Source organism: Wolffia australiana, chromosome 4, assembly GCF_029677425.1.
Source record: "Wolffia australiana isolate 7733 chromosome 4, ASM2967742v1".
Classification (NCBI taxonomy): domain Eukaryota; kingdom Viridiplantae; phylum Streptophyta; class Magnoliopsida; order Alismatales; family Araceae; genus Wolffia; species Wolffia australiana.
In genome coordinates this window covers 10316181-10339938 of record NC_135838.1, presented here as the reverse complement: position 1 = coordinate 10339938, position 23758 = coordinate 10316181, and the positions used below count along the sequence as shown (strand labels likewise).

At 47.8% G+C, this 23758-nt stretch overlaps 2 protein-coding genes across 5 annotated transcripts; one reads left to right on the top strand and one right to left on the bottom strand.

Annotated features, from left to right (window-relative positions):
* The first annotated feature begins 4204 nt into the window (after positions 1–4204).
* LOC144701887 (protein WVD2-like 3) lies at positions 4205–8035 on the top strand. Its single transcript, XM_078573683.1, has 6 exons — positions 4205–4292; positions 5779–5882; positions 5961–6054; positions 6143–6214; positions 6885–6995; positions 7582–8035. The coding sequence occupies exons 2-6, from the start codon at positions 5809–5811 to the stop codon at positions 7912–7914; spliced, it is 684 nt and encodes a 227-aa protein (XP_078429809.1). The 5' UTR covers positions 4205–4292; positions 5779–5808; the 3' UTR covers positions 7915–8035.
* LOC144701886 (GTP-binding protein, HflX) lies at positions 7223–21566 on the bottom strand. Of its 4 annotated transcripts, XR_013581136.1 has the most exons (15): positions 21143–21566; positions 20353–20495; positions 19889–20005; positions 10911–11025; positions 10219–10356; positions 9983–10078; positions 9789–9902; positions 9517–9585; positions 9303–9373; positions 9121–9214; positions 8900–9025; positions 8449–8538; positions 8227–8331; positions 7742–8064; positions 7223–7656 (listed from the first exon to the last, which is right to left on the bottom strand). XR_013581136.1 is itself a non-coding variant. In XM_078573680.1 (14 exons), the coding sequence occupies exons 1-13, from the start codon at positions 21476–21478 to the stop codon at positions 8233–8235; spliced, it is 1608 nt and encodes a 535-aa protein (XP_078429806.1). In that variant the 5' UTR covers positions 21479–21566; the 3' UTR covers positions 7223–8064; positions 8227–8232. The 4 variants fall into 4 exon arrangements, 3 of the variants coding, with proteins under 3 accessions (XP_078429806.1, XP_078429807.1, XP_078429805.1); XM_078573680.1 differs by having other exon boundaries at positions 7223–8064; XM_078573681.1 differs by lacking the exon at positions 7742–8064.
* Positions 21567–23758: the final 2192 nt, after the last annotated feature.

Below are 23758 nucleotides of genomic sequence, written 5' to 3'. Positions count from 1 at the left end.
AGAGAAACCAAGTCTTCGAGGCTAGATGGTCCGCCATCACACATGTTGCTGATGTGTCAAAATCTAATTGGCACCTAACTAAAGCAATGGCCATGAATTCTCCAACTTTAGGGTTCTGTATTTAAAAATCTAAAAGGCTAATTAATCTAAGAATTTAAGGGTGAATCACCTTTCGCTCTTCTATCCCTTTGTACAATAGGATCTATAAATTTACGCCTAATTTTTTAAAGAATATCTTTGAACTCACTTCATTGTAGAGAAGTAGATTGAAAAAGAGTGATGTTTTTAAGGTGCATAAATAGTTTTCTTTGGGGGCCTTAGTGCTTGGAGAATGTCAATTGAGAAAAGGAGAGGCTGATCTGCATCAAAAAATTTTCCTTATCCCAGCAGATGTTGGAATCACAGGTTAGTATGCCTTGCATTGCCTTTCTCCCTCACGTACGTTAGTTAGATACAGATCATCTTTCTCATCACCATTCATCACCTACGTCACAAACCATCTATGTCATCACAATCTCATACCATGTCTCTTCTCCATTTAAAGCATAAACCCTAAACCACTATCTTTTTCCATCTACCTCCTCGCGCATCTCCTACATCCACATAAACAGCTTGAAGGAACTCTTCCTAAGACCAAATTGAGTCTGACATCAGTTCGACCCAAGGCGATGTGATCATCTAAGGTTTCATATATAAATTTATATTTGGTTTCTTCCTTTTGCTGTTTAGGATGAGATTCTGATGGTCAGTCAAAGTCATAGATCCCTACAATTAGAATAAATAACATAGATATAGCCATATCGTGTAAATCACTACTTCTATGGTAATATACTAGTGTCCCATATCTCCTCAGGTTGACACTATGGAACACCTCTTATTCCATAGTGAGATTGCTCCAAAATGTTGGTGCCAATTCACTCACCATTGGCATTTGACTTTTCATTTTGATACTACATTGACACTGCTAGAGTCTTTTGACAAGATCTTTATCTCGTCAATACGCTTTAAACTAAGCTTCTATCTACACATTACCAGAGCAGACTTACTAGTGGTATCTCTAGGGTGTATGGCTAGACATCACGCACCTCACCAACATTCACTACCAATTGAGAGAGGGGAATCAAATGGGTTTGCCAACTATGCAGTACGCTCTCGCACCCATTCCCTCTATATCACTTGACATGATCTTCCCAGGAGTCCAAGACAACCATCACGTTAAGAGAGAGAGGGAGAGGAAGGGTTTCTAGAGAGAGAGATAGAGAGGGCTTCCACAGAGAGAAAGAGAAAGGAGAGAAGAGGGGAGAGAGAGAAAGTTTCGAGAGAAGGAGAGAGGGCTTCCACAGAGAGAGAGGGTTTCCAGAGAGGGAGAGAGGGCTTCCATAGAGAGAGGGAGGGTTTCCAGAGAGGGAGAGAGGGCTTCCACACACACAGAGAGAGGGTTTCTAGACAGGGAGAGAGGGCTCCCACAGAGAGAGAGAGGGTTTCTAGAGAGGGAGAGAGGGCTCCCAGAGGGCTCCCAAAGAGAGAGAGAGAGAGAGAGAGAGAGAGAGAGAGAGAGAGAGAGAGAGAGAGAGAGAGAGAGAGAGAGAGAGAGAGAGAGAGAGAGAGAAGGCTTTCAGATTGAAGGCTTCTAGAGAAAGAAATAAAAGACTTCTAGAGAGGGAGAGAGCTTCTAGAGAGATAGAGTTTCTAGATAGAGAGAGAAAATACTTCCAGAGAGGAAAGAGCTTTTAGAGAGATGTAGTTTCCAGAGAGAGAAAAATACTTCTAGAGAGGGAGAGAGCTTCTAGAGAGGGAGACAGTTTCCAGAGAGAGAAATAAAATACTTCCAAAGAGGGAGAGAGCTTCTAGAGAGATAGAGTTTCTAGAGAGAGAAAGAGGGCTTCTAGAGAGAGCTAGAGCTTCTAGATTGAAAGAGAAAAAGGCTTCCTAAGAGAGAGAGCTTCCAAAGAGAGAGAGAGATTTCAGAGAGAGAAAGAACTTCTAGAGGGAGAGAGTAAAGGCTCAAGAGAGCTTCTAGAGAGAGATAAAGGCGTCCACAGAGAGAGAGGGCTTCTAACAAGAGAGATTCTACAGAAAGAGATTCTCTAGAGAGAGAAAAGACTTCATAGAGAGAGGGCTTCTAGAGAGAGAGAGAAAAAAGGATGTCCAGGGAGAGAGGGCTTCAAGAGAGAGAGCTTCTAGAGAGAGAAAGAGCATCCAGAGAGGGATTCCATAGAGAGAGAAAATGCTTCAAAGATAGAGGGCTTCTAGAGAGAGAGAAAAGGTTTTAGAGATAGAGGGCTTCTAGAGAGAGAGAAAAGGTTTTAGAGATAGAGGGCTTCTAGAGAGAGAGAGAAGGCTTTAGAGATAGAGGGCTTCTAGAGAGAGAGAAAAGGCTTGAGAGATAGAGGGATTCTAGGGAGGAAGAGAAAAGGCTTCAGAGATTTGGGATTCTAGAGAGAGAGAGAGAAAATGCTTCAAAGCTAGAGGGCTTTAGAGAGAGAAAAAAGACGTCTAGAGAGAGGGCTTCTACAGAGAGAGAACAAGCTTTAGAGATAGATGGCTTCTAGAGAGAGAGATAGGGCTGCAGAAATAGAGGGCTTCTAGAGAGAGAGAAAAGGCTGCAGAGATAGAGGGCCTTTAGTGAGAGAGAAAAGGCTGCAGAGATAGAGGGCCTTTAGAGAGAGAAAAGGCTGCAGAGTAGGCATCGGGGATCAGATCAGATTGCATCGTTTGAATCTTGATTGACAGATTCGAACGAACAAATGCCGATTCGAACAATCTGTTCGAATCTTTCGATTGAACAGACCCTTTGTTTGTGTTCGGTCGAAAGTTTCAAACGAACAATTTGGTTCGTTCGTGTTCGATTGCCATTTGTTCGACCTTGTTCAAACAATTTCGAACAAATGGCCAGCGGTGCCAGCGGTCGCCATCGACTTTCTCTCTTGCGGCCGCTGGCGTCCGTTGGCGTCTGCTGGCCACCACTGGCGCTACTGGGGTCATTGGCCAGTCGCCGCTGGCGGTCGCTGGTGTCCGTTGGCCGGGGCTAGGGGCCATTGAGCGGCGCTGGCGGCGTTGGGCGGCGCTGGCGGCCACTGGCCGGAGCTTGCGGCCGCTGGCCGGAGCTGGCGGCCGCTGGCCAGCGCTAGGCGTCCGCTGGCCGGCGCTGGTGGCCGCAGGCCTGCGTTGGCGGCCACTGGCCGGCGCTGCCCACTGGCGGCTGCTGGCGGTCACTGGCTGGCGCTGGCCAGTGCTGGCCGCCACTGGCAACACCGGATTCAAACATTCGATCCGAACAGCCATCTTTTTAGAACAAACCGGTCCGAACAGACGCACAGATCGTGTTGGATCTGAATTGGACAGATCGGTGTTCCGATTCGTTTGTTCAAATGCCTGATCCGATCGAACATTAGAATGATCTGTCCGAATCCATGATCCCTACTATAGAGATAGAGGGCTTCTAGAGAGAGAGAGAAAAGGCTTCAAAGATAGAGTGCTTCTAGAGAGATAGAGAAAAAGACGTCCAGAGAGAGAGGGCTTCTAGAGAGAGAAAAGACTTCAGAAATAGAGGGCTCCTAGAGAGAGAGAGCAGGCTTCAGAGATAGAGGGCTTCTAGAGAGAGAGAGCAGGCTTCAGAGATAGAGGGCTTCTAGAGAGAGAGAGCAGGCTTCAGAGATAGAGGGCTTCTAGAGAGAGAGAGCAGGCTTCAGAGATAGAGGGCTTCTAGAGAGAGAGAAAAGGCTTCAGAGATCGAGGAGTTCTAGAGAGAGAGATCTGGCGTCCAGAGAGAGAGCGCTGCAAGAGAGATAGAGCTTCCAGAGAGGGACAGAGAAAAGGCTTCAAGAGAGAGAGAGAGAGAGAGGGATGATGGGGAGAGCGTCGGTTTCATAGGAGTGGTCGAGATGCGGGCCCCACCGTTAGACTGGCGGGACTGCGGTCCTAACATTGACCTTTCTAAATTTGAAAAAAAGAAGAAGAACCCAGACCCGGTCCCCTACTCCCTCCCATCCTCTCCGATACCCGTTCCAACGGCTCCGATCTCCCCCACCCATCCCTCTCTAACGGCTCACAAAATTCCACGTCAATCCCTCCGTTTAACCCCCGAGTCCCGCGGGTTCAGGATAAGAACCCGAGGGGCAAACACGTCTTTTCCGCAATAACGGCGGAGACGGTAGGATTCTCCGTGAGTTGACGGCGTTAGGGAGGCCCTTTATAACCGAGATCGCTGGAAAGGAAGAAGACAAAGGGAGCGGGGAGGAAGAAGAGGGAGAAGGCGCGGAGGACGAAGCGAGGATCATCTCAAGGCCAAGGTCGGGTTTGATTTCGAGATCTGATTGTATGCTACGTTCTTGTAGTGTAATGTAGTGTTCTATCGTTGAATACCTTCTTTCTTTGGCTCGTCGGCGTTTCCAGCGGAAGAAGATTGTATGCTGCGGTCGATTTGGTTTGATTTGGTCGCCTGGTGGGTGATTGAGCTGTGGGTTTCGCCTTTATGCGGATTATAGAGAAAAGATTCAGTTTTTTTTTCGCTGGCGGTATTTATTTGCTGTGTTGGTTGATGCGATGTGACTTCTCTGGTTTGGATCTTTTAGGCGGTTACTGGCACCGGGGTTTTGGGAAATTGGGATCTCTTTGTGTGCCGGCGCTCAATGTGGGTTATTCTGCTTCAGTTTTTTGAATTTTTTCGTGGCATGTCGGGATTTGGGTTATTTTTTTTGGCTTATTGTTTAGAGTCATTTCAATTTTTTGCGATTGTTCTGGAATTGGTGTATCGAGAATTGAGACGATCTGGATTGGAAAAGCCTTAACCTTACGGTTAAGACGTTTTAAAAAAATCTTTATGTTTTTTTGGAAACACATGGAGTCCATTTTCGACCGGAATTGAAATATTTTTGCCTTCTCATTCTCATGTTTGTGTAATTAGATAACACTCCACTGATTGATTGTAATTGCATTTTTATGATTCCTGATTATTCATCGATACGACATGAACTTTCTGAGATGAGAGAGATTGCAAATTTTTCTCCGTTGACTGCTTTTAAAACGAAGTTTCCTCCATTTAGGATTTTTGTCTAAGCTTATCATCAAGTCGTCATATTCATTTGAGAAGTAAAATTCAACTGTACTTACAATTAAAAGTCAACGATGCGTGTGTCAATTATTTTCCTGGATTTAATTTAATATTTCTTGCATAATTTTGAAGAAGAAATCAGAGATGCCGAAAGTGGTCACTGATAGCGCTTCATAAATGTGCATTTGACGAATGTGGAGTATTGTTTTTAATTGATTTTTTTTCGTATTTCATATTTATTGTTTCTCAAGTATAAACATGCGTAAATCATAGTCCAACTTCCTGGAAACATAACTTTCATTAACTCTGTCATTAGCTTGTATTGAGTAGTTCTGTTGATTGCGGGGCTATTTTGGCCGAGTTGGTTATTTTTCCTTCTTCTAAAGCATGCGCACCTTAGCTAATCCTTAAAACCAATTATCTTTCTCGTTGCATCCCAAAAAATCATAAATTTGCTTAATTTTTTGTTTTATCACATTTTCTAGATAATTTAAAGCCCATTAAAAAGACATCTAACTGTATCATATTTGGAGAAATGTTCTTGGTGAATATAAATATGCTAAAAACTTCTGCATAGTGATTAGTTCATACAGAAGTTGTTAGAACATCTATTGGTGGGCTTCGGCTTTAACACATTATTTTTTTATATTTAAATTCAATTCTAGGACATTTCAAAATCCTAATTATAGGATTTCTTATGAAACCTTGTGATTGTTCTTGATCAGAACAAGTGACAGCAGGCCAAGCCAAGACTGATGTCAACGTCCCCTTCACAAACTGAAAATGGAAAGAACCCCGAAGACGAAGACACTTGTTCTGTGGCGTCGTCGTAAGTTGAATTGCCCGTCAATTCTCTTTTTCCATATGTTTTTATAACTATTAATGAGCATTTTTCGCATCTTCGTAGAGCGACAACCTCGGTAAAAGCATCAAAATTCAAGCCCACGGTGGCCACTGCCCCTACTTTTAGATGCTCCCAACGTGCAGAGAAACGGAAGGAGGTGCCCATCCTTTATTGCTTCTCTTTCTTCTAAAGCTTGTTCTTTTTGGGCAATAATTACGACATTATTTTCCTTTTCTTTGCCCCAGTTTTATTCAAAATTAGAAGAAAAACACCAAGCGTTGGAGGCGGAAAAGAGTCAGCAGGCAGCACGAAATCGAGTATGCTCTACTCAGTTTAGTTTCTTTGTTTTAATTTTTAAGGTTGATTAGAAATGCAAGTATAGTTCTGGATCATCGCGGACATGGAGGGACGAAGGAAAGGACAAATTTCTCCTTGGACGGGATGAAAACCGTCCCGTCCAATCCTCTTGGGACGAATTTCGTCCTGTCCAGGGAGAAAACTGTCCAGTCCCTCGTCCCAGATGAAAAAAAACCCGTTTTATATTTTAATATATTAATATAGATTTTTCTAAGTTTTTAGGGAAATACGGAGGAGAGAGAATGCAAAGGGACATATGTACAATTATTTCTGAGCGGCGTCAGTTTGCACGCACGAAAAATACAGGGCCTTTGATGCAAATTATCATAGCGAGGCCACGTGGCTACATCTCAATCGTCGGATGTGAATCCGGCGGTTTTTCGTCCAGATTAGTCTGTCCATCGTCCGAGACCTCGGGACGGACGGTTTTTTCGTCCTACGGGATGAAAACCGTCTTGTCCGGTGGTCTCCGGGACAAATTTTCGTCCTGAATTTCGTCCATACCTTTGGACGGGACAATTTTTTCGTCCCGGGACCAAAACGTTCCGTCCACGTCCCTGCGCTATAAATGCAAGGTTACTTGGCGTTTTAGGGAATAATCTGATGTTGATTTCTAATTATTATTTATAGGAAGAGAAAGAAGCTGCTTTGAAAGAATTAAGGAAGACCATGGTGTTCAGAGCAAACCCAATGCCTAGCTTTTACAACGAGGGTCCTCCGCCAAAGGTTGAGCTCAAGAAGGTATTACCATAACCTAGAAATGTTATCACTCTATAGTCTGGAGCCCCCGGAAAAACACGACAAATAAACTATGCCTATGATTAGGCTGTAATTATTTTTCTGTCTAGGTAAAATTCATGAGCAAGTTAATCTTCATCACTTATTTTTTTCCTGGGTGCCCTGAAATTTTCTGAGCATTATATGATCTTCACCATTATAAAACTTATATTCTGAAGAAAAAATTACCATCATTCACAAGTCGTCAATTTTCCATTGTCCAGAAACTATAAAGATTTCATTTCAGTAATTTTCTGAATCAAAAAGGGCCAGAATCATAAGACATCTATTTTCATCACTCATTCTTCTATTATTTTCCGGGTGCCCCACAATCGACCCATCCATTATAAAAATCCAAATCCAATTATTTCAACTGCTCCTGAGACACTCTTGAAGAAGAAGCATACGAGCTCGGGGATCTCGTCCCGTACAAGATCCAAACCGCTTCGTCTCCATATTTTCCTGATTTTTTTTTTATCAAGAAAAGACTGTCGCCCATCTTTGTCGTATTGGAATATTTTCTTTAATGAAGCTTCTTCTCCCAATGAAGCTGCCCACCACGCGGGCCAAGTCCCCCAAGCTCGGGAGACGGAAAAGCTGTGGCGACGCGGCAAACCAAGCCAACCTGGACAAGACCCAAGGGACTCTCTGCAGTCAACTAAGCCGGCACAGCTTGGAAACCCGTAAAGAAGTTAACGGCAAGACCGCACCAAAAGGAGCCAAAAAAGGAACCCACAGCCCCGTCAGCCAAGTCAAAGAAAAAGGACCGTTGACGAAGCCCGTGGACGAAAGCCCGAAGCCCGCAGCCCAGAATGTCAACGAGGAGGTCCCCGCCTTCTCTCAGAACAACTCTGAGTCGAGCCCCGGGATTGCCGTTCAGTAGCCGGCCCGAATTCCAGGTTAATCGACCCCGACCCGGCCCGTGATTTGTTCTTTTTTATAAAAGACTCGTCTTTGTGGGAACTTTGCTGCGGCTTTCAGGTGTAAATTTTTTTTCTCATGCATCTGTATACTGAGTTGCTTCTTACCGCCTCTTTTGGGGATGTAAATACATGATAAAACAACATCATAAATCACAGTTTTGAAACTAATTACGCTTAGCTTCGAGAAAGTGGATAAATTTGTGGCTTAAATATCATTAAGATATGGATTACTGTACAAATGATAATGGTGTAAGAGGAGGTTTGAAGCTTACCTTTCTCTATTGGGTCATGGCCACTTGTTGCCTCAATGGTGTCAGCTGCCTCGCCAAGGGAAGAGGAACGTGGGCCTTGATCAAAGTCCCTGCCTCCATGTATTGCTAAACCATGGGTAGAAACCTCATCAGCGTAGTCATTTAATAATGTAGAAAACCATATGTAAGATTATGATGGAATCATTTGAATGATATGGTGATGGATAAGATGGTGATTCTTACAGCATCCTCGACGATGCCGACTTGATGGATGGTGTTGAGCAATTCCCCTTTGTCGTATGGAACAAGAGCCTCCACGCGGACCAGAGAATCCTGCAAACATAAGTGTAATCGCTTAAAACTTGAGGAAGAGTTTGGTTCATGAGTCTAATAGGTTTGCTCGGATTTATCGATCGAATGGTCATTGATCCATTTATTAGATCAATCAGGGTTTCGATTCTGTAGAACTCTCTGATTAAGGTTGATCCACTTAACCAGCTGATTGGATTGATCACCCAATATGATCAAAGAGATCTTCCTCGTCGGATTGGCCAACTCCGATTAACTCGATCTGATCATCAATCAAGGACATTCAATTGACTACTCTGTTGATTTGATCTCGATCTGGTCTATCCGATTAGATTGCAGGTTCCTTACTGAAGGGAACTAATCTAGGAATTATTATTAATTATACCTTAAGCTTTTCTTGAATGGCATTGCAGAAGTTTTCTAGGCCATCGCCGTGCAAGGCAGATACACACACAATTCCCAGTTTTTCTGCCTCTTTTCTGATTTTTTGCGGATCAGAAACTCTGTCAACCTGCACAAGTCAAGATGAAGTCAATGCGTATGTATCTGGAACCCTAAAAAAATGAATTTTTTTTAACTATAACCCTTAAAAAATGATGTATTTACCTTGTTCCACACCACCATCATTGGGATTGAAGCCACATCTAACTCAGACAGAACTTTGTCGACTGATTCTATTTGTTGCTGAGCTAACGGGTGGCTGAGGAAGAAATTCCCATTGAAGTACATAATAAAGATAGTTTCAGAACTGATAAGGTGGCGAAAATATGAGGTTGGAGAAATAATACCTTATATCAACAACGTGCACTAAAACTGAAGATTCAGAGATTTCTTCCAACGTGGCCCTAAATGCAGCGACCTGATAGTCACCTCGTCAGAATAAAAGAAAAATAATCGTCTGACATTCATAAAAATTAATGTATTCAAGAAAATGACGAAATTCATAAAGTAAAATTATAATGACGAAAATCAAGAAAATAAAATAAAAAATTTCAATTTTACCAGCGTAGTTGGTAGTTTCTGAATGAACCCCACGGTGTCTGTCAGAAGAAATTCCTTCCCAGTCTTGTTCTGCAAAAGACAGACAAGTCGTAGATTCAGGAATCTGGACAATCCACAATTTATAGCTTTCTTTCTAATATTATGGGCAAGTTTAAATACAGCATACAAAATTTTAAAAAAACAAGTGGATTTTCCCGTTTTAACCTCTAAGCCCTCTATTCTGACCAAAAAGTGTTTAGAGATTAAAAACGCATTAAAAAGAAACTACTGACATGCACTCTTCTTGTGGTTGGATCAAGTGTGGCAAATAATTGATCCTCCGCTAAAACATTGGCCCCAGTTAAATGATTCAAGAGAGTACTCTTCCCAGCATTTGTGTATCCAACCTAAAATGGCAGAAAATTTTGGTCAATTTGAAAAAGATTAAAATTTAGGGGAGAAATGAGAAACTAGCACCGGAAATTACCAGAGATACCACAGGAAGTGGGACCGATAGCCTGCGAGTGCGATATTGCCGGCGATGCAGCCGAACTGATTCGAGCTCTTTTTTCAAAGCAGCGATCTGTTACTCAGAATTTGAGCAAAAATGAAGTTTTCTAATCATGTTATTATCGTGAAATTCAGAGAATGATAGAAAGATTTGTTAAAAAATTGACGGATGATTAGTAAATCATGGAACATCTTGAAGAACGGAAGACTTGCCTGAGTGCGCAAAATACGCTTATCCACTTCAATTTGTTTCTCACCCATTCCCTTGACCTGACCACCAGCTTGACGTTCAAGATGAGTCCACATCCTCGTCAATCGTGGGAGTTGGTATTCCATTTGAGCCAAAGATACCTAAAGAATGAGCAGACTCAACACAATAACCATCGCTTACAGAAAAGTATTTTACTGGCAGCAAGATGACTAATGGAAATGATAAAAAATAAAAATAAATCTTAGAACGGTGAAAAATATAGGCTCAAGTTAAATATTGATTCACTAGATTCTTCGCCAGCCCTTTGATGACCAAAAAGGAAAGAGAATAAAATTATACAGGATCAAATGGCACAGACGGCTAATGAAAATCATGAACCCTAAACCCTGAATACAAAAACCTTTAACCATTAACTCTTAAACCAAAAATCTAAAATTTTAAACCCCATTTAATAAAGACTGAATTACACGTGCTGAACCCTAAACTGCAAATAGTAAATACTGAGCCCTAAAGAAGAACCCTAAGACAAAATCTAAACCCTAAGCGAAAAGCTCTTAACCTGACAAAAGCTATTGGCCCTTCATACCTTGAACTATTGCATATCAACAGGGAAAATCTCAAGTTGAACGTTATTGCTTATTGCGCCAAGTTGAACTTCTGAGAGAGGACAAACAATTTGGGGTCTGTTAATTACCTGCAGTGATGCTTCGTGAGTAGCGGCCCTTTGGTTAAAAATGTCAAGGATAAGAGCAGTCCGGTCACAAACCCGTACAGCCCCACCAAAGGCCTTCTCTAAGTTGCGGAGTTGCCTAGATTTTAGAAAGGGACAAGCAGAAGATTATAGAAAGATTGCAGATTAGACTTTAGAATTGTAAAGACCCATCGATTTAGTTTTAAAAAGGTGAAACAAATAACAGATAACAGCAGAGTCAGCTGACGAATCAATAAACGCGGTGAACTCTCCCAACCACACCGCTTTAGAGCCGGCGGTGGACCAAAAGACCACGGAGGCCCCTCCCAACTGTGCTGCAGCAGAGTCGGTGGGCAATCAAACAATCACGGAGGACCCTCCCAATGGTGACTCCACAGAGCTTGTTGGAGAACAAAGAGTGATGGAGGACCCTGTGATAAACCACAGGGCTAAAGCCGTAGCACTGAAGGTCGGACTAAATGGCACAGGGCAGTGAGGGGGGTGAAGATCGTTCTCCATGAAGTGTATCTCATGGAATGTTCGTGGACTCCGCGACGAAAATAGGCGCGGAGTAGTGGAAGGTATCTGAGAGAATGGGGGGCCACCGTGGCATGCCTACAAGAAACCATGCTTGAAAAGTGTGAGTCAAGGTGATGTAACACGACCTGCTGGGATCGAGTGGCTCGTGTTTACACCACAAGGAGTGGAGGGCAGAGCGGCGGAGTGGCAGCACGGGGCGGACGCTTCGGCAGTGTTGGCGGAGTGGGCCCGGCTTCGTTCTGCTATCGAGCGACAAAGATAGGCGTCTGCGGTGCGGAGCGGCGGCTGTATATCCTACTGCAGCATGTACTTCGCAGCGGTAAACTAGCAGCGGCATGTCATCCCGATCGTCTTCCCTGGAGCTTCTCTAGGAGATCGGAGTGGCGGGTATGTGACGACGGAACGGCGCAGCGGCATAAGGCGGCTGATTCTACATTCTATCGGCGGGCTAAGAAGGTTGTAACTAACTACGAAGGCTGTATCTAAGAGGGCTGTAGCTAGCTATGAACGGATAGATGTGAGCGTTGGCGGCGACGACGGCGGCAATTCATCTTGCGGCGGCATGTACTTCGCGGCAGTGAAGTGGCGGCAACGGGTCGTGCGGCGACTACTCTTCTTGAAACTACTCTGACGGATTCTAGGTGCGCATATGGCGCTGGCAGCTACGATGGCGCAGGTAGGCGCAGTTACGGGGTTCGGAAGTGAGCGCGGTATGGAGAATGGCAGCGGCATTGTTGATCGCGGGCAGGACATGGGTGGACGAGGGCAGATGAGGGCAGCTGAGGCGGTCGAAGATGGCCGAGGTGGCCGAGGACAACCGAGGCGGCCGATGAGGCGGAAGGCGGCCGAAGCGGCCGAGGGCCGTGGTGGTGACCAACAGCTGTCGAAACGGCTGAGGGTGGTCTGAGGTGACCCGGGTCGGCCGGAGGATGTCGAGGCGGCCGAGGCGGCCGAGGGCAGCCGGGGCGGCCGAGGGCGGCCAAAGCAGGCGTAGTTGGCCGGAGGAGGCCGGAGGGGCGAAAGATCGTCGGAGGGGCCGGAGGCCGTCGGAGGGTCGGAGGCAGACTGGTCCGCCGGTGGGGACCAACGTGGCCGGACGGCATCCAAAGCCTACCAGAGACCACTGATTAATACCGGAGGCCACCGGCAGCGCCTGATGTGGCCGGAGATGATTGTCGCAGCCGAAGCGGGCCGAGACGGTCGGTGGGCGGCCAGAAGACGGCCAGAGGGCGGCCAGATTCGGCCGGAGGCGGACCACGCGGCCAGGGGCGCCTGAAGTGGCCGCGGTGACCTGAGGCCGGCGGAGCAGCCCGGGGCGGCCGGAGTGGCCCGACGTGGCCAAAGGCCTGCCTGTGGCGGACAGACCAGCCGGAGGCGAACGGGCAGCCGGCGGCGACCGAGGCGACCGGGCAGCCGGCGGCGACCGAGGCGACCGGGTGCGGACGAGGCGGCCGCGGCGACCCGACACAAGCGAGGCGACCCATGGCAGTCGGAATGCGGCCGGGATGGCCCTGGAATGGTTGTGGCCGACCAGTGGGAAGCTTGAGGCAGCCAGAAGTGGCCAGAAGTGGCTCTGGCGGCTGGGCGGCAGGAAGCGACCGTGGGGACTTGAATTGGCCACGGTGGCCAAAGGCCATCGAGGGAATTCCGCGGTGGCGGAGGATCTGTGGTGACTGGAGGAGGGGCCGACTGCGACCGAAGCCACCAAAAACATCGAGGAGGACAGCCGAGGAGGTCCCTTAGAGGCCGAGGCAGCGGAGATGGCGGCGCCGGCGAAGTCGGCGCTGGAGCTCCGGCGACGGAATCGGAGATGCCCTAACAGCCTTTCTTGAGGGCAGTTTCGTAAATTTCTCCAACTCCAAAACTAAAATCAAATCTCTCAAAAAAACACATGAAAAATACCTAATAACTCAAAAGGCTACATTTTCTCAAATCTTTCAATTGGCTCTTCGTTTCTTACAAGGGGCAACCTTCCTCTTATAGGGAAGACGGGGGCCAAAGTTAGTTAGGGAAGATGAACCAAACAAACAAAAAAAACAGAAAAAATGTCCTTAAGGCAGTATGGTCCCCCATCACAAGGAGTGGAATACACTGGGGAGGGGCTTTCTTGAAGGTTTTTTGGTGGTCAATGCCATAGGAAGGTCAGGGGGTGTCGTGGTGGCATGGAACGAGCGAATATTTTCAAAAATAGACACGTGGACCGGTCAGTTTGCTGTGGCATCAAATTAAAACACATGAATGACAATTTTGAAATGGTCGTAGCTTCGGCCTACGGTCCAACCAGTGCCTCACGGAGAAACGACCTATGGAGAGAGTTGGCCGATCTAGTGGGCACCTTCTACGGGTGCCCCTTACTGAAAGGAGGTGACTTTAATTTGACATTGGAAGCGCAGGACTGACCGAACGGAGCAGGAGGGAGAGATGTCGATTCAGAGACATTTTGGGCTTTCATTTCGGAATCATTACTCCACGAAATGGGACCGACCGATTGCACATATACATGGAGAAGCTCAATGGGCCATAACAGGATGTCGAGAGTAGACCGATTTTTATGCTCAGTGGAGCTGGCAGAACGTTTCCCACTAGCAGACGTAAGATCTATCCCAAGGCCATTATTAGATCACACTCCCATTGATGGCGAGGACGCCAACACTTCAGCATCGAACGCGTCACCACGGTCAACCGGAATCAACACGCCCGCTATGGACCACGGTCAACCAGACTCAACCGAAGTCAACATGCCGCAACTGTCGACAAGCACGTCTCCACCCATGCACATCTCTACGCGCGTCATGACACGACACCAGAGGCAGATCCACAACTGCCCTTTGGCGTGACACGACGCACGTCATTATTTTCTCGTCATTTTCTCTTTCCTCCAAGGCCTATATATAGGCCATTGTTTTCAAGAAACATTAGGCAGTCATTATTTCAAGAATTGAGTTTTATTAACTCTTCTTGGAGGACTGCCCAGCCTCCCCTGTCCCTCTTAACCCTAGCCTTCGTCGCCGCTGCCACCGCCGCCGCCGCCTCGCGACGTCGGCCTCCTGTCTCCTCTCCATTCTCTCTCTCTATTTTTCTCCCTCTCACCCTCTCTCTCTCGCCCAAGGCTGCCTAGGTAGCCCGCCAAGGGGCCACCCAGGCCGCCCGCGCGCCGCCCGCGGCGCCCGCACACCGACCGTGCGCCACCCAGGCAGCCTTCGCCAGGGCCGCCCGAGGCCGCATTCCGGCTGCCCCTGTCCTCGCGCGCGCGGGTGTTCGCCCACGCTTGACGTTGCGCCCACGACAACTGCACTCAACCAGGGCCGTTCAGCGCCCGGAACGTCCAGCCTCGTCCTCGTCCAGTGGGCCGCTCAACGCCCGAATTCGCCCAGCTTCGTCACGATCAGAATTGCCCACAACCTCTTCACGCACTACAGTGCCGAGGTACGCCTGAACTCTTTGGTGTCGAAGTGTTCCTCGTTCAGTGTTTTCCCGAGAAGTTTCCACCGCCGTCAGATTTAGATTTGGTTTGAGATTCTATCTCTTCTCTCCTCTTCTCGAGTATTCCCTTGCGACGTGAATTTGGGTATTGATTTCGGTGCTTAGGCATCGTCGCGGTGGGGGAAGACAGTACTCCCGCCCTCGTAAAGGGTCGGAGCTGCACCACCAGATTTTCATCGGTTTTTAAATCCGAATTCGATCGTGAATTTCTGTGGACTGTTTTATCCCTACCTATAATCCGCCTATTACCCATACCTGTCGTCAACCCATCCATCCCCTCAGTCACCTTTTCCTTAGTTGTCCTACGTCACCCATTGTATCGGTTGCAAACAGAAGGCCCCCCTATTTCAAGCTCGACAAGTCGTGGCTACAAGAGGCTGGCTTCAAAGACGAGATAGCGGAAAAGTGGTCAGCACAGACCCAACTCAGATCCAAAATGGAAACACTTGCAGCAAGAATTCATGGGCTGAGGCACCACCTTGTGGAGGTCTATAAGAGCATCCACGAGAACAAAAGGCAATCCAGAAAAGAAGCCTTGTATAGGATCAAAGTTTTGGATGACCTGGAGGATTCTCGATTTCTGGAAGAAGAGGAAGCCCATGAGCGAAGAAAATGTAGGGGTGTGGTTGCCGAAGAAGACAAGAAGCTGGAGATGGACTAAAGACAAAGGTCTAGACAACTTTGGCTTAAGGCAGGGGATACAAACACAAGATTATTCCATCTAGCTGCTAACGGGAGAAAGATAAACAACAATCAAAAGCTGAAGGTGGGAGGCCAGGAACATGTCGGACTAGAACTGGTGGGTTGTGCCACTACCGAACACATCCGCTCGTTCTACAAAAAAGGACGGCGTAACCGTTGCGTGTGGTAAGGGTGCACGAATGTTGAACCCGGCTCACAAGGTAGATTTTATCTGCCCTTTCTTAGAGGAGGAGGTCAAGGAGGCAATTAAAGGACTCAATGGCAAAGGAGCGCTAGGCCCAGATGGTTTGCCTGCTTTCTTTTACAAAGATTTTTGGGATTTGGTGAGATCGAGTGTGATGGCCACGCTTGAAGAATTTCGCCAAGGGACGGACAGTATGGAGAGAATCAACCAGGCATACCTTGTCCTCCTTTCAAAGATACACGGCGCAGATAAAATCGAAGATTACAGACCAATCTCGCTATCTAACTACATCTACCTAATTATTCCAAAGGTCTTGGCGAACAGGCTGAGAGTAGTGATAGGAGAGCTTGTCGGGCTCTTCCAATCAGCATTCATACTGGGCCGCTTACTAGTGGATAGCGCAGTCGCAGCGGAAGAGATAGTAGCTTCATGGAAAAGGCACGGGACCATGGGGTTCATGTGGAAAATTGACCTTGCCAAAGCATACGACTCAATAGATTGGCGTTTTCTTTGGGCATCAATGAAGAGACGAGGCTTCCCGAACGAATGGATCACATGGGTAAAGAGATGCATAACTTCACACTCATTCTGTGTTGGTGAATGGGAGGTCAGAAGGAGGGAGTATACAACAGCAAACGGGGGTAAGGTAATGTTGCCCGCTTGCCCTCTTACTTTTCGTCCTAGCAGCAGACGCACTCGCCACTTGCACCAACCTAGCAAGCTCCCACGATCTCTTAAAGGGATATCAGCCAGAAAGCCACCCTGAGGGTATTCCGCTACTGCAATATGCAGATGACACCATTTTTCTTATAGGAGGCTCGATGGAGGAGGCAAAAAACTTGTCCACCTAACTAGATCTATTTGCAGACTTCTCTCGCTTATAGATCAATCGGGATAAATCAGCTTTTATGGGTAGCGGCCTCTCTCAGGAGGAGGCGTCACAATGCACAGAGGCACTTGGTACACCACTTGTAAGCCTACCTATGAGATATTTGGGCCTACCACTGACTAGAAGGTCGAGAGATGACTAGAAGGTTCGCAAGCCAGGCTGCTGTCTAGAGGAGGTCGACTAGTGCAAGTGAGGTCGGTCCTGTCATCAATTCCCATCTTCTACCACTCGGAGTTCAAGATGCCAGTAGGAATCGCTCAGAGGCTCGAAGGCCCGATGCGTCATTTTCTGTGGAAAGGCGCTGAGCTTAACGAGGGCCGAGGGTTGGTCATGGTGGCATGGGATATTGTCTGCAGACCTACCAAACAAGGAGGGCTGGGTGTTCTCCACCTAAAACGCATGAACACAGCATTACTAACGAAGTGGGTGACACGACTTACGCACACTCGGGAAGACCAAGTCATCCAAATTTTGGGCGACGTCTATAGTCGAAGTTTAAACTGGTATGAGAAAGCAGCCCCAGTCAGAGAAATGTCGCCTCTCTGGCAGGGTGTCACACGGTCAAATCCCAAGCTAGGCCTCAGTGCTCGAATCTGGCGTGTGCCAGCCTTGCAGCGAAAGTCTTTGCAAATGCTTAAGATTGCATAGAAGGGGTTAGAGGAGATGGTGGAGATGCAGCCCCGTCAGGGAATAGGGTCATTGCATTAATATCATAAAAGAGTATATCATCGTTGGGACCATTACATGGGGGAAGACGAGGGTTGATACAACGAACAAGACGAGGCGCCGTGCGCTAGGGTAGTGTCGCCACACCGCCTCGAGGCCGCCGCTTCGCGCGCGCGCGCCCGCTCAGCCCCTACACAAGTGCGCCGAGCCGGGCGCCGTGCGCCCACGGGCGTGGCGATCACACACGCCACCACTGCCTTGACGATCACACACGCCACCAGCACCCAAGTCAACACCCTCGCGCGCAGTCTGCGCGACGCCGCCGCATCCAACGCTCCCAAGCTGGGCACTACCCGCAGGAGCACTACGCCCTCCTGTGTCGTCTCGGTGCTCTCAGTGCGCTACATGCCTTGGTCTCTTGGCAGGATGTCTTCTAGCCCCGCGCCCCACACACGCAATGCGCACGCTGCCCGCGCGGCCGCTGCGCGGCACCTCGCACAACTCCACACGCCACACCCGCGGCACGCCGCCCGGCTTGCGCGTCCCGCACTAGCGCGCAGCACTTCAAGCTCCCGCGCGGCGCTTGGCGCACGCGCGTCGCGTTGGCGCCCGCGCGTGGCGCTTGGCACTTGGCGCGCGTGCACACACCTATCAGCCCGCGCATCCAGCACACGCGGACCGTACCTGATCTGTCCCGCCTAGGGTGTGGACAGGCACGTGCACCGTCTGTAGTGTATCACCACGTACAGGGGCAATGGCCTGAAAGATCAGGTGTTTGGACATCGCTACCCATAATGACTCAGTCCTTTAATTTCATGAGCCTAAAACGCGGACACGTCCTCCCAATAGGCACGCAGGCCTCTAGGCAGGGAATGCCGCCTAGTTAGGGGCCTAACACAAGGCCTTAGACAGATTTTCCCCCAAGTTAAAGACTTTTTCACTGCCCAACTTGGCGATGTCTCTTTATTTTGCTTCTGGAGAGACGCATGGTCTTCGGACGTCCCTTTGAAGGAGGCATTTCCTCAGATCTATGCGCTGGCCAGATGCCCCGATGCCACAATGGCAGAATGTAGGGACAACATATGGAATCCAACGGTAGAAGGCGCTCTCTTAGATCATAGGATGGCAGACTTCTTAGGCATGCAACAAGCTTTGTCTCAGTGCTGGCCAAGACAGGGCGAACAAGATGGATGGACTTGGACAGACACTCCCTTTTCTGTTCGGAAGGCCTACATGAAGCTATGCTAAGGAACAGAGGATCAATCAACAATCAAGACATGTTGGGCCATTTGACGCCTCAAGATTCCATTAAAGGTTAAGATCTTTGGTTGGCTCTTACTACGCAAGAGGCTAGTGACACACGTCTTCCGTTGGAGGATGTATCCTAATACCTCTGCGACGTGCACTATATGCACAAATGGTGACGAAGACTGCAACCATTTATTCTTTGTGTGCCCAGTCGCCCGTTTGATCTGGGCTACCCAATGTGACGTTAGAGGAGGTTTTTTGGGAGTTCATAAGGCAAGGGGGCCCTAGGAGAAGGGAAGAGGGAGGTCGAGCGTTGACAGTGCTCTGGACGATATGGCTCCACCGAAATGATGCAGTATTTAGGGGGGGCAAGGTGTCCAAGGACGGGTTAGCCCACGAGGTCGAGGGCCTCATGGCATCCTGGTTCGCTAGAGGGGTAATCAGTTAGAAGAGAGGTTGGCCAGGTGGTGAGGAGAGTTTAACTATCTCCCCATGTAACTCCGAGTGGTTACCGCTTTGTGGGGTGACCACCTTAAATCACTTTTCAAAAAAAAAAAAAGAAAGGTGAAACAGATCAAAATTAACTCAAAACCAGATAATTTGTACATTCTGGGGTTCAATGTTCTAGGACTTGCTCAGTACCAAACAAAAACCATCATCATCGTCATAATCATCATCATAATATTGCGGGCAACTGATGATCACTATGATGACTTAGTCATCGTCATGATGGTGCAATATAATGATGATGAAGCTGATGATTTGTGTTGTAGCAATCACAGTAAGGCCATCGTGCAGCAGATACTGCGGAAATGCTGTTGTGGCAGCAGGGCGCACCAAGAAGACAGTGACACATAGCAGTAAGAATGGAAGCAGCTGTAACGAGAAGCTTGCAGCGGCCAGGAGCACAGTGTCCATGGCAGACCAATGATGGTGGGAGGAGGCAGCTGGAGGCAAAGTGGATTACAATCATCATCATCATCATCATCAGCTGCAAAGATGACAATTTTTCCATCATCATTTTAGTCATGAAAAGTGACTACGATGATTACTTGCCGTTGTCATTGCTGCGGCGATGCAGAAAAATATATATTAGCTGTGTTATTTGGCCCAGCCCAATAACAGGAAAGATGAAGGATATAGAAACAATAATAGTGAGCTAGATGGATTGAAGTCAAGCTTGAACGCATATAGTCAGCTGACAGACAATAAATAGTAATTCAATAAGATTGAATAAATAAAAAATGAAAGGTACCAAAGAAAGTCTACCCTGGAGAAAGCTCATCATCAAATATTACAGTCTCCACATCAAGAGCATGGATTGCACTTCTGATTTCTGTGACCTTTCCTGATCCGATGTAGGTCCTCGGATTCGGATTTGAAAGCCTGAATGACATGGAAAAATAAAAATTAGCCCATGAAAGATGAAAAGAAAAATGAAAACCAAATAATATGATACAAATATAAAAGGGTATTTACGCAGAAATTAATACTTCACATATCATGTAGATGAACTCCCAATAATAGGACATGCCTTTTGGTCAGATAACTCAACTTAAACCTTTACAAACACCTCGATGAAGATAAATACATATTTGAAACAGAAAATCTACTTTCAAGTGAAGGTAGAAAATATGGAGGTAAACCCGACGGAAAATTTGAAAATATGGAAGTAAAATATGAAAATATGGAGGTAGAAAAAAATCAATTCACTAGAAAAAATAACAACGTACTTCTGATATGTGGAGCCGACGACACTAAGTCCCGCAGTATCTGCCAGCTGGGTAAGCTCCTTGAGAGACTCTTCAATGCTAAACAAATTTTCCCCGCCACTTTTACACTCGACGCCCACCAAGTATGCTTTCTCAGCAAACACCTTTAGATTTAAATCCAAATTTTACGCCATGAATATAATCCTTGGAGATAAAATGGAGGAAAGGGAAAAAAAAAAGGAAAATTAAGATCCAATTTGACTTAGACTACAAGTTTATAGTTGGACTCTGCCCTCCGCAATGGAATCCAAAGAAAAATTCGCATTCTAATCTAGAAAATAACTAATCGTAAATGAAGTTTCAATTCAAAGCATCCACGCCATGAATTTTTCTACAAAAATATTAACACACGATGAGGAGAGTCGACGATCACTCGGAAAGTGATCCAAAGCTGAATATGAGATCCTAAGCTGTACGCAATGAAGTTTCAATTAAGACGATTATTTTCAAAAATTGCCCATTTCTTTGATACCTAGATTTGAGTAGATAGTTCCAGTTATCCATATGAAGACTCTAATGCCAATAGATAATTTCGATAGTATCAGTAATCCATGCGAAGACGCCAATGGCATACATGATACAGAACAAACATCGAAAAGGGCAACAAATTATTCGCACGGTCGAAATCATCCATTTGAAGACACGGATATCACAAATCAAACAGAAAATAAATCGGAGACGGCAATAGATTGTTTTATAATCGGAAGCTTCAATCACAGGCTAAAAGAAGTAACCCGATCGATCAACCAACCTCCTTCCCATTCCGAACCCGGTACCGATCATCGTCCTCAACCTCTTCCTTCTCCGACGCAATTCCACCACCGTCACCAACAATTCCGAGCTCATCGCCGTCAGAAAATTCATCATCTACCTCGGTAACGAGTTCCTCCGCCTCCAAGGATCGCTCCAATCCAAGATCTTCCTTGAGAATCCGGCAACAAACCCTCGCCCGCAGCCTCCAAGGAGCGAGAATTGGGAGACGGAAGCGGCATGGATGAAGGTTCCGGCGACTGTGCAATGGCGCGGAGCTCGTCGTGGCGACCGCAGTCGTTGCGGAGAGGATGGAGCACGCGGAGCTTCCTCCCATGGCGGATTTGCGAGCTCGACGGGTGGAAGAAACTTCGAAAATCTGGCGAGCTTGGCTCGTTGGAGTCGTTGATAGTTGGGAATTTGATGAGATTTTGTGTTATATATATAAGGGGAAGGTTGAGGGGATTTTAAGTATGGTTTTGGGTGATGGTTATGAAGGGATTAGTGGGGCATTAGTGGAGGATTAGCGGGAGGAAATGTTTTGGGATTTTTGTAAGATTGGGACTTTGGGAGAAGAGATAAATGTGATTCCTCTGTCTTGGGAAGCCATTTTGGGGAATTTGGTTGTGGGGCTTTGGGGTTATGGATAATCATGCTCTCTCTCTCTCCTCTCTATCTATCACTCTCCTCTCTATCTATATCTCTCTCCTCTGTATCAATCTATCTATCTCTCTCTCTCTCTCCTGAATATATCTCTCTCTATCTAACTCTCTCTCCTCTCTCTCCCTCTCTTCTCTCCTCCCTCTCTCCCCCCCCTCTCTTCTTCTTCTTCTCCTTCTCTCTCTCTCTCTCTCTCTCTCTCTCTCTCTCTCTCTCTCCTCCCCCCCTCTCTCTTCCCTGTCTCTCTCTTCTCTCTCCTCCCTCCCCCTCTCTCTCCCCTTTCTCTCTCTCTCTCTCTTCTCCTAACAGATCGTTCGAATGTTAGATCGGATCGGGCATTCAAACGATCGAACCCGAACTCCAATCTGCCCCGTTTGAATCTGATCCAAACCCGAACTGAGCATCTGTTCGGGTCGGATTGTTTGAACAATGTGGCTGTTCAGATCGAATGTTTGAATAAGATCCAATTCGAACACGTTGTTCGAATCGAATCGAATGTTCAAATCCGTCGGCGCAAGCGGCTGCCAGCGGCGGCCAGTGCCGCCCAGCTGCGCCTAGCGCCGGCCAGCGGCCGCCCAGCACCAGTCAGCGACCATCCAGCTGCCGCGAGCGCCGGCCAGCGGCTGCCCAGCACCAGCCAGCAACCATCCAGCTGCCGCCAGCGCCGGCCAGCAGCCGCCAGCGCCTGCCAGCGGCCGCCCACCACCAGCAAATGATCATCTAGCGGCCGCTAGCGCCGGCCAGAGAGTCGCTGGCGCCGCTGGCCATTTGCTCGAAATTGTTCGAAATTGTTCGAACTTGTTCGAACAAGTTCGAACAAATGGCAATCGAACACCAACGGACCAAATTGTTCCTTCGAAACTTTTGATCGAACACGAACAAAGGGTCTGTTCGATCAAAAGATTGGAACAAATCGTTCGAATCGGCTTTTCTTCATTCGAATTTGTTGATCAAGATTCGAACGATCCGATCAAATCCCCGATGCTACTCCGCTCTCTCCTCCCTCTCCCCTCTCTCTCCTCTCTCTCTCTTCTTTCCTCTCCCTCTCTCCTTCTCCTCTCTCTCCTCCCTCTCCCCTTTCTCTCTCTCTCCTCCCTCCCCCCTCTCTCTCCCTCTCCTCTCTCTTCTCCCTCCCCCCCCTCTCTCCTTCTCCTTTCTCTCTTCTCCCTCCCCTCTCTCTCCCCTCTCTCCTCCCCCTCTCTTCTCCCTCCCCCCCTCTCTCCTTCTCCTCTCTCTCTTCTCCCTCCCCTCTCTCTCCCTCTCCTCTCTCTCTTCCCGCTCTTCCCTCCCCTCCCTCCCTCTTCTCTCTCTCTCTCCTCTCTTCTCCCTCCCCTCTCTCTCCCTCTCCTCTCTCTCTTCCCGCTCTTCCCTCCCCTCACTCCCTCTTCTCTCTCTCTCTCCTCTCTCCTCCCTCCCCTAGGCATCACGGATCAGATCGTTTGAATCTTGATCAACCGATTCGAACGAACAAATGCCAATTCGAATCTTTCGATCAAACAGACCCCTTGTTCGTGTTCGATCGAAAGTTTCGAATGAACAATTTCGTTTGTTCGTATTCGATTACCATTTGTTTGACCTTGTACGAACAAGTTCGAACAATTTCGAAGAAATGGGCAGCGACACCAACGACCTTCTCTCTGGCGGCCACTAGCGGTAGATGGCGGCCGCTAGTGCCACTGGGGATCAATGGCTGGCCCCCGCTGGCAGTCGCTGACGAGGGCTGGGGGCCGCTGGCCGTCGCTGGCAGTGCTAGGCGGTGCTGGCGGTGCTGGCGTCCACTGGTCGGGGCTGGGTGTCAACGGTCAGTCCTGGCGGCGCTGGCGGCGCTGGCATCCGCTAGCTAGGGCTGGGGGCCGCTGGCGACGCTGGGTGGCGCTGGCCGGAGTTGGCGCCCACTAGCTGGCACTAGGCGTCTGCTGGGCGGCACTGGCTGCCACTGGCCAGAGCTGGGCGTCCA

Coding starts and splice junctions, on each gene's coding strand:
- LOC144701887 (XM_078573683.1), top strand. CDS start 5,809: ATGTCAACGTCCCCTTCACAAACTGAAAATGGAAAGAACCCCGAAGAC. Junction 5,883..5,960: donor ACTTGTTCTGTGGCGTCGTC/GTAAGTTGAATT, acceptor GCATCTTCGTAG/AGCGACAACCTCGGTAAAAG. Junction 6,215..6,884: donor AGCAGGCAGCACGAAATCGA/GTATGCTCTACT, acceptor TATTATTTATAG/GAAGAGAAAGAAGCTGCTTT.
- LOC144701886 (XM_078573680.1), bottom strand. CDS start 21,478: ATGGGAGGAAGCTCCGCGTGCTCCATCCTCTCCGCAACGACTGCGGTC. Junction 10,357..10,910: donor CTCACGAAGCATCACTGCAG/GTAATTAACAGA, acceptor CTCATTCTTTAG/GTATCTTTGGCTCAAATGGA. Junction 10,079..10,218: donor AGCGTATTTTGCGCACTCAG/GCAAGTCTTCCG, acceptor TCTGAGTAACAG/ATCGCTGCTTTGAAAAAAGA.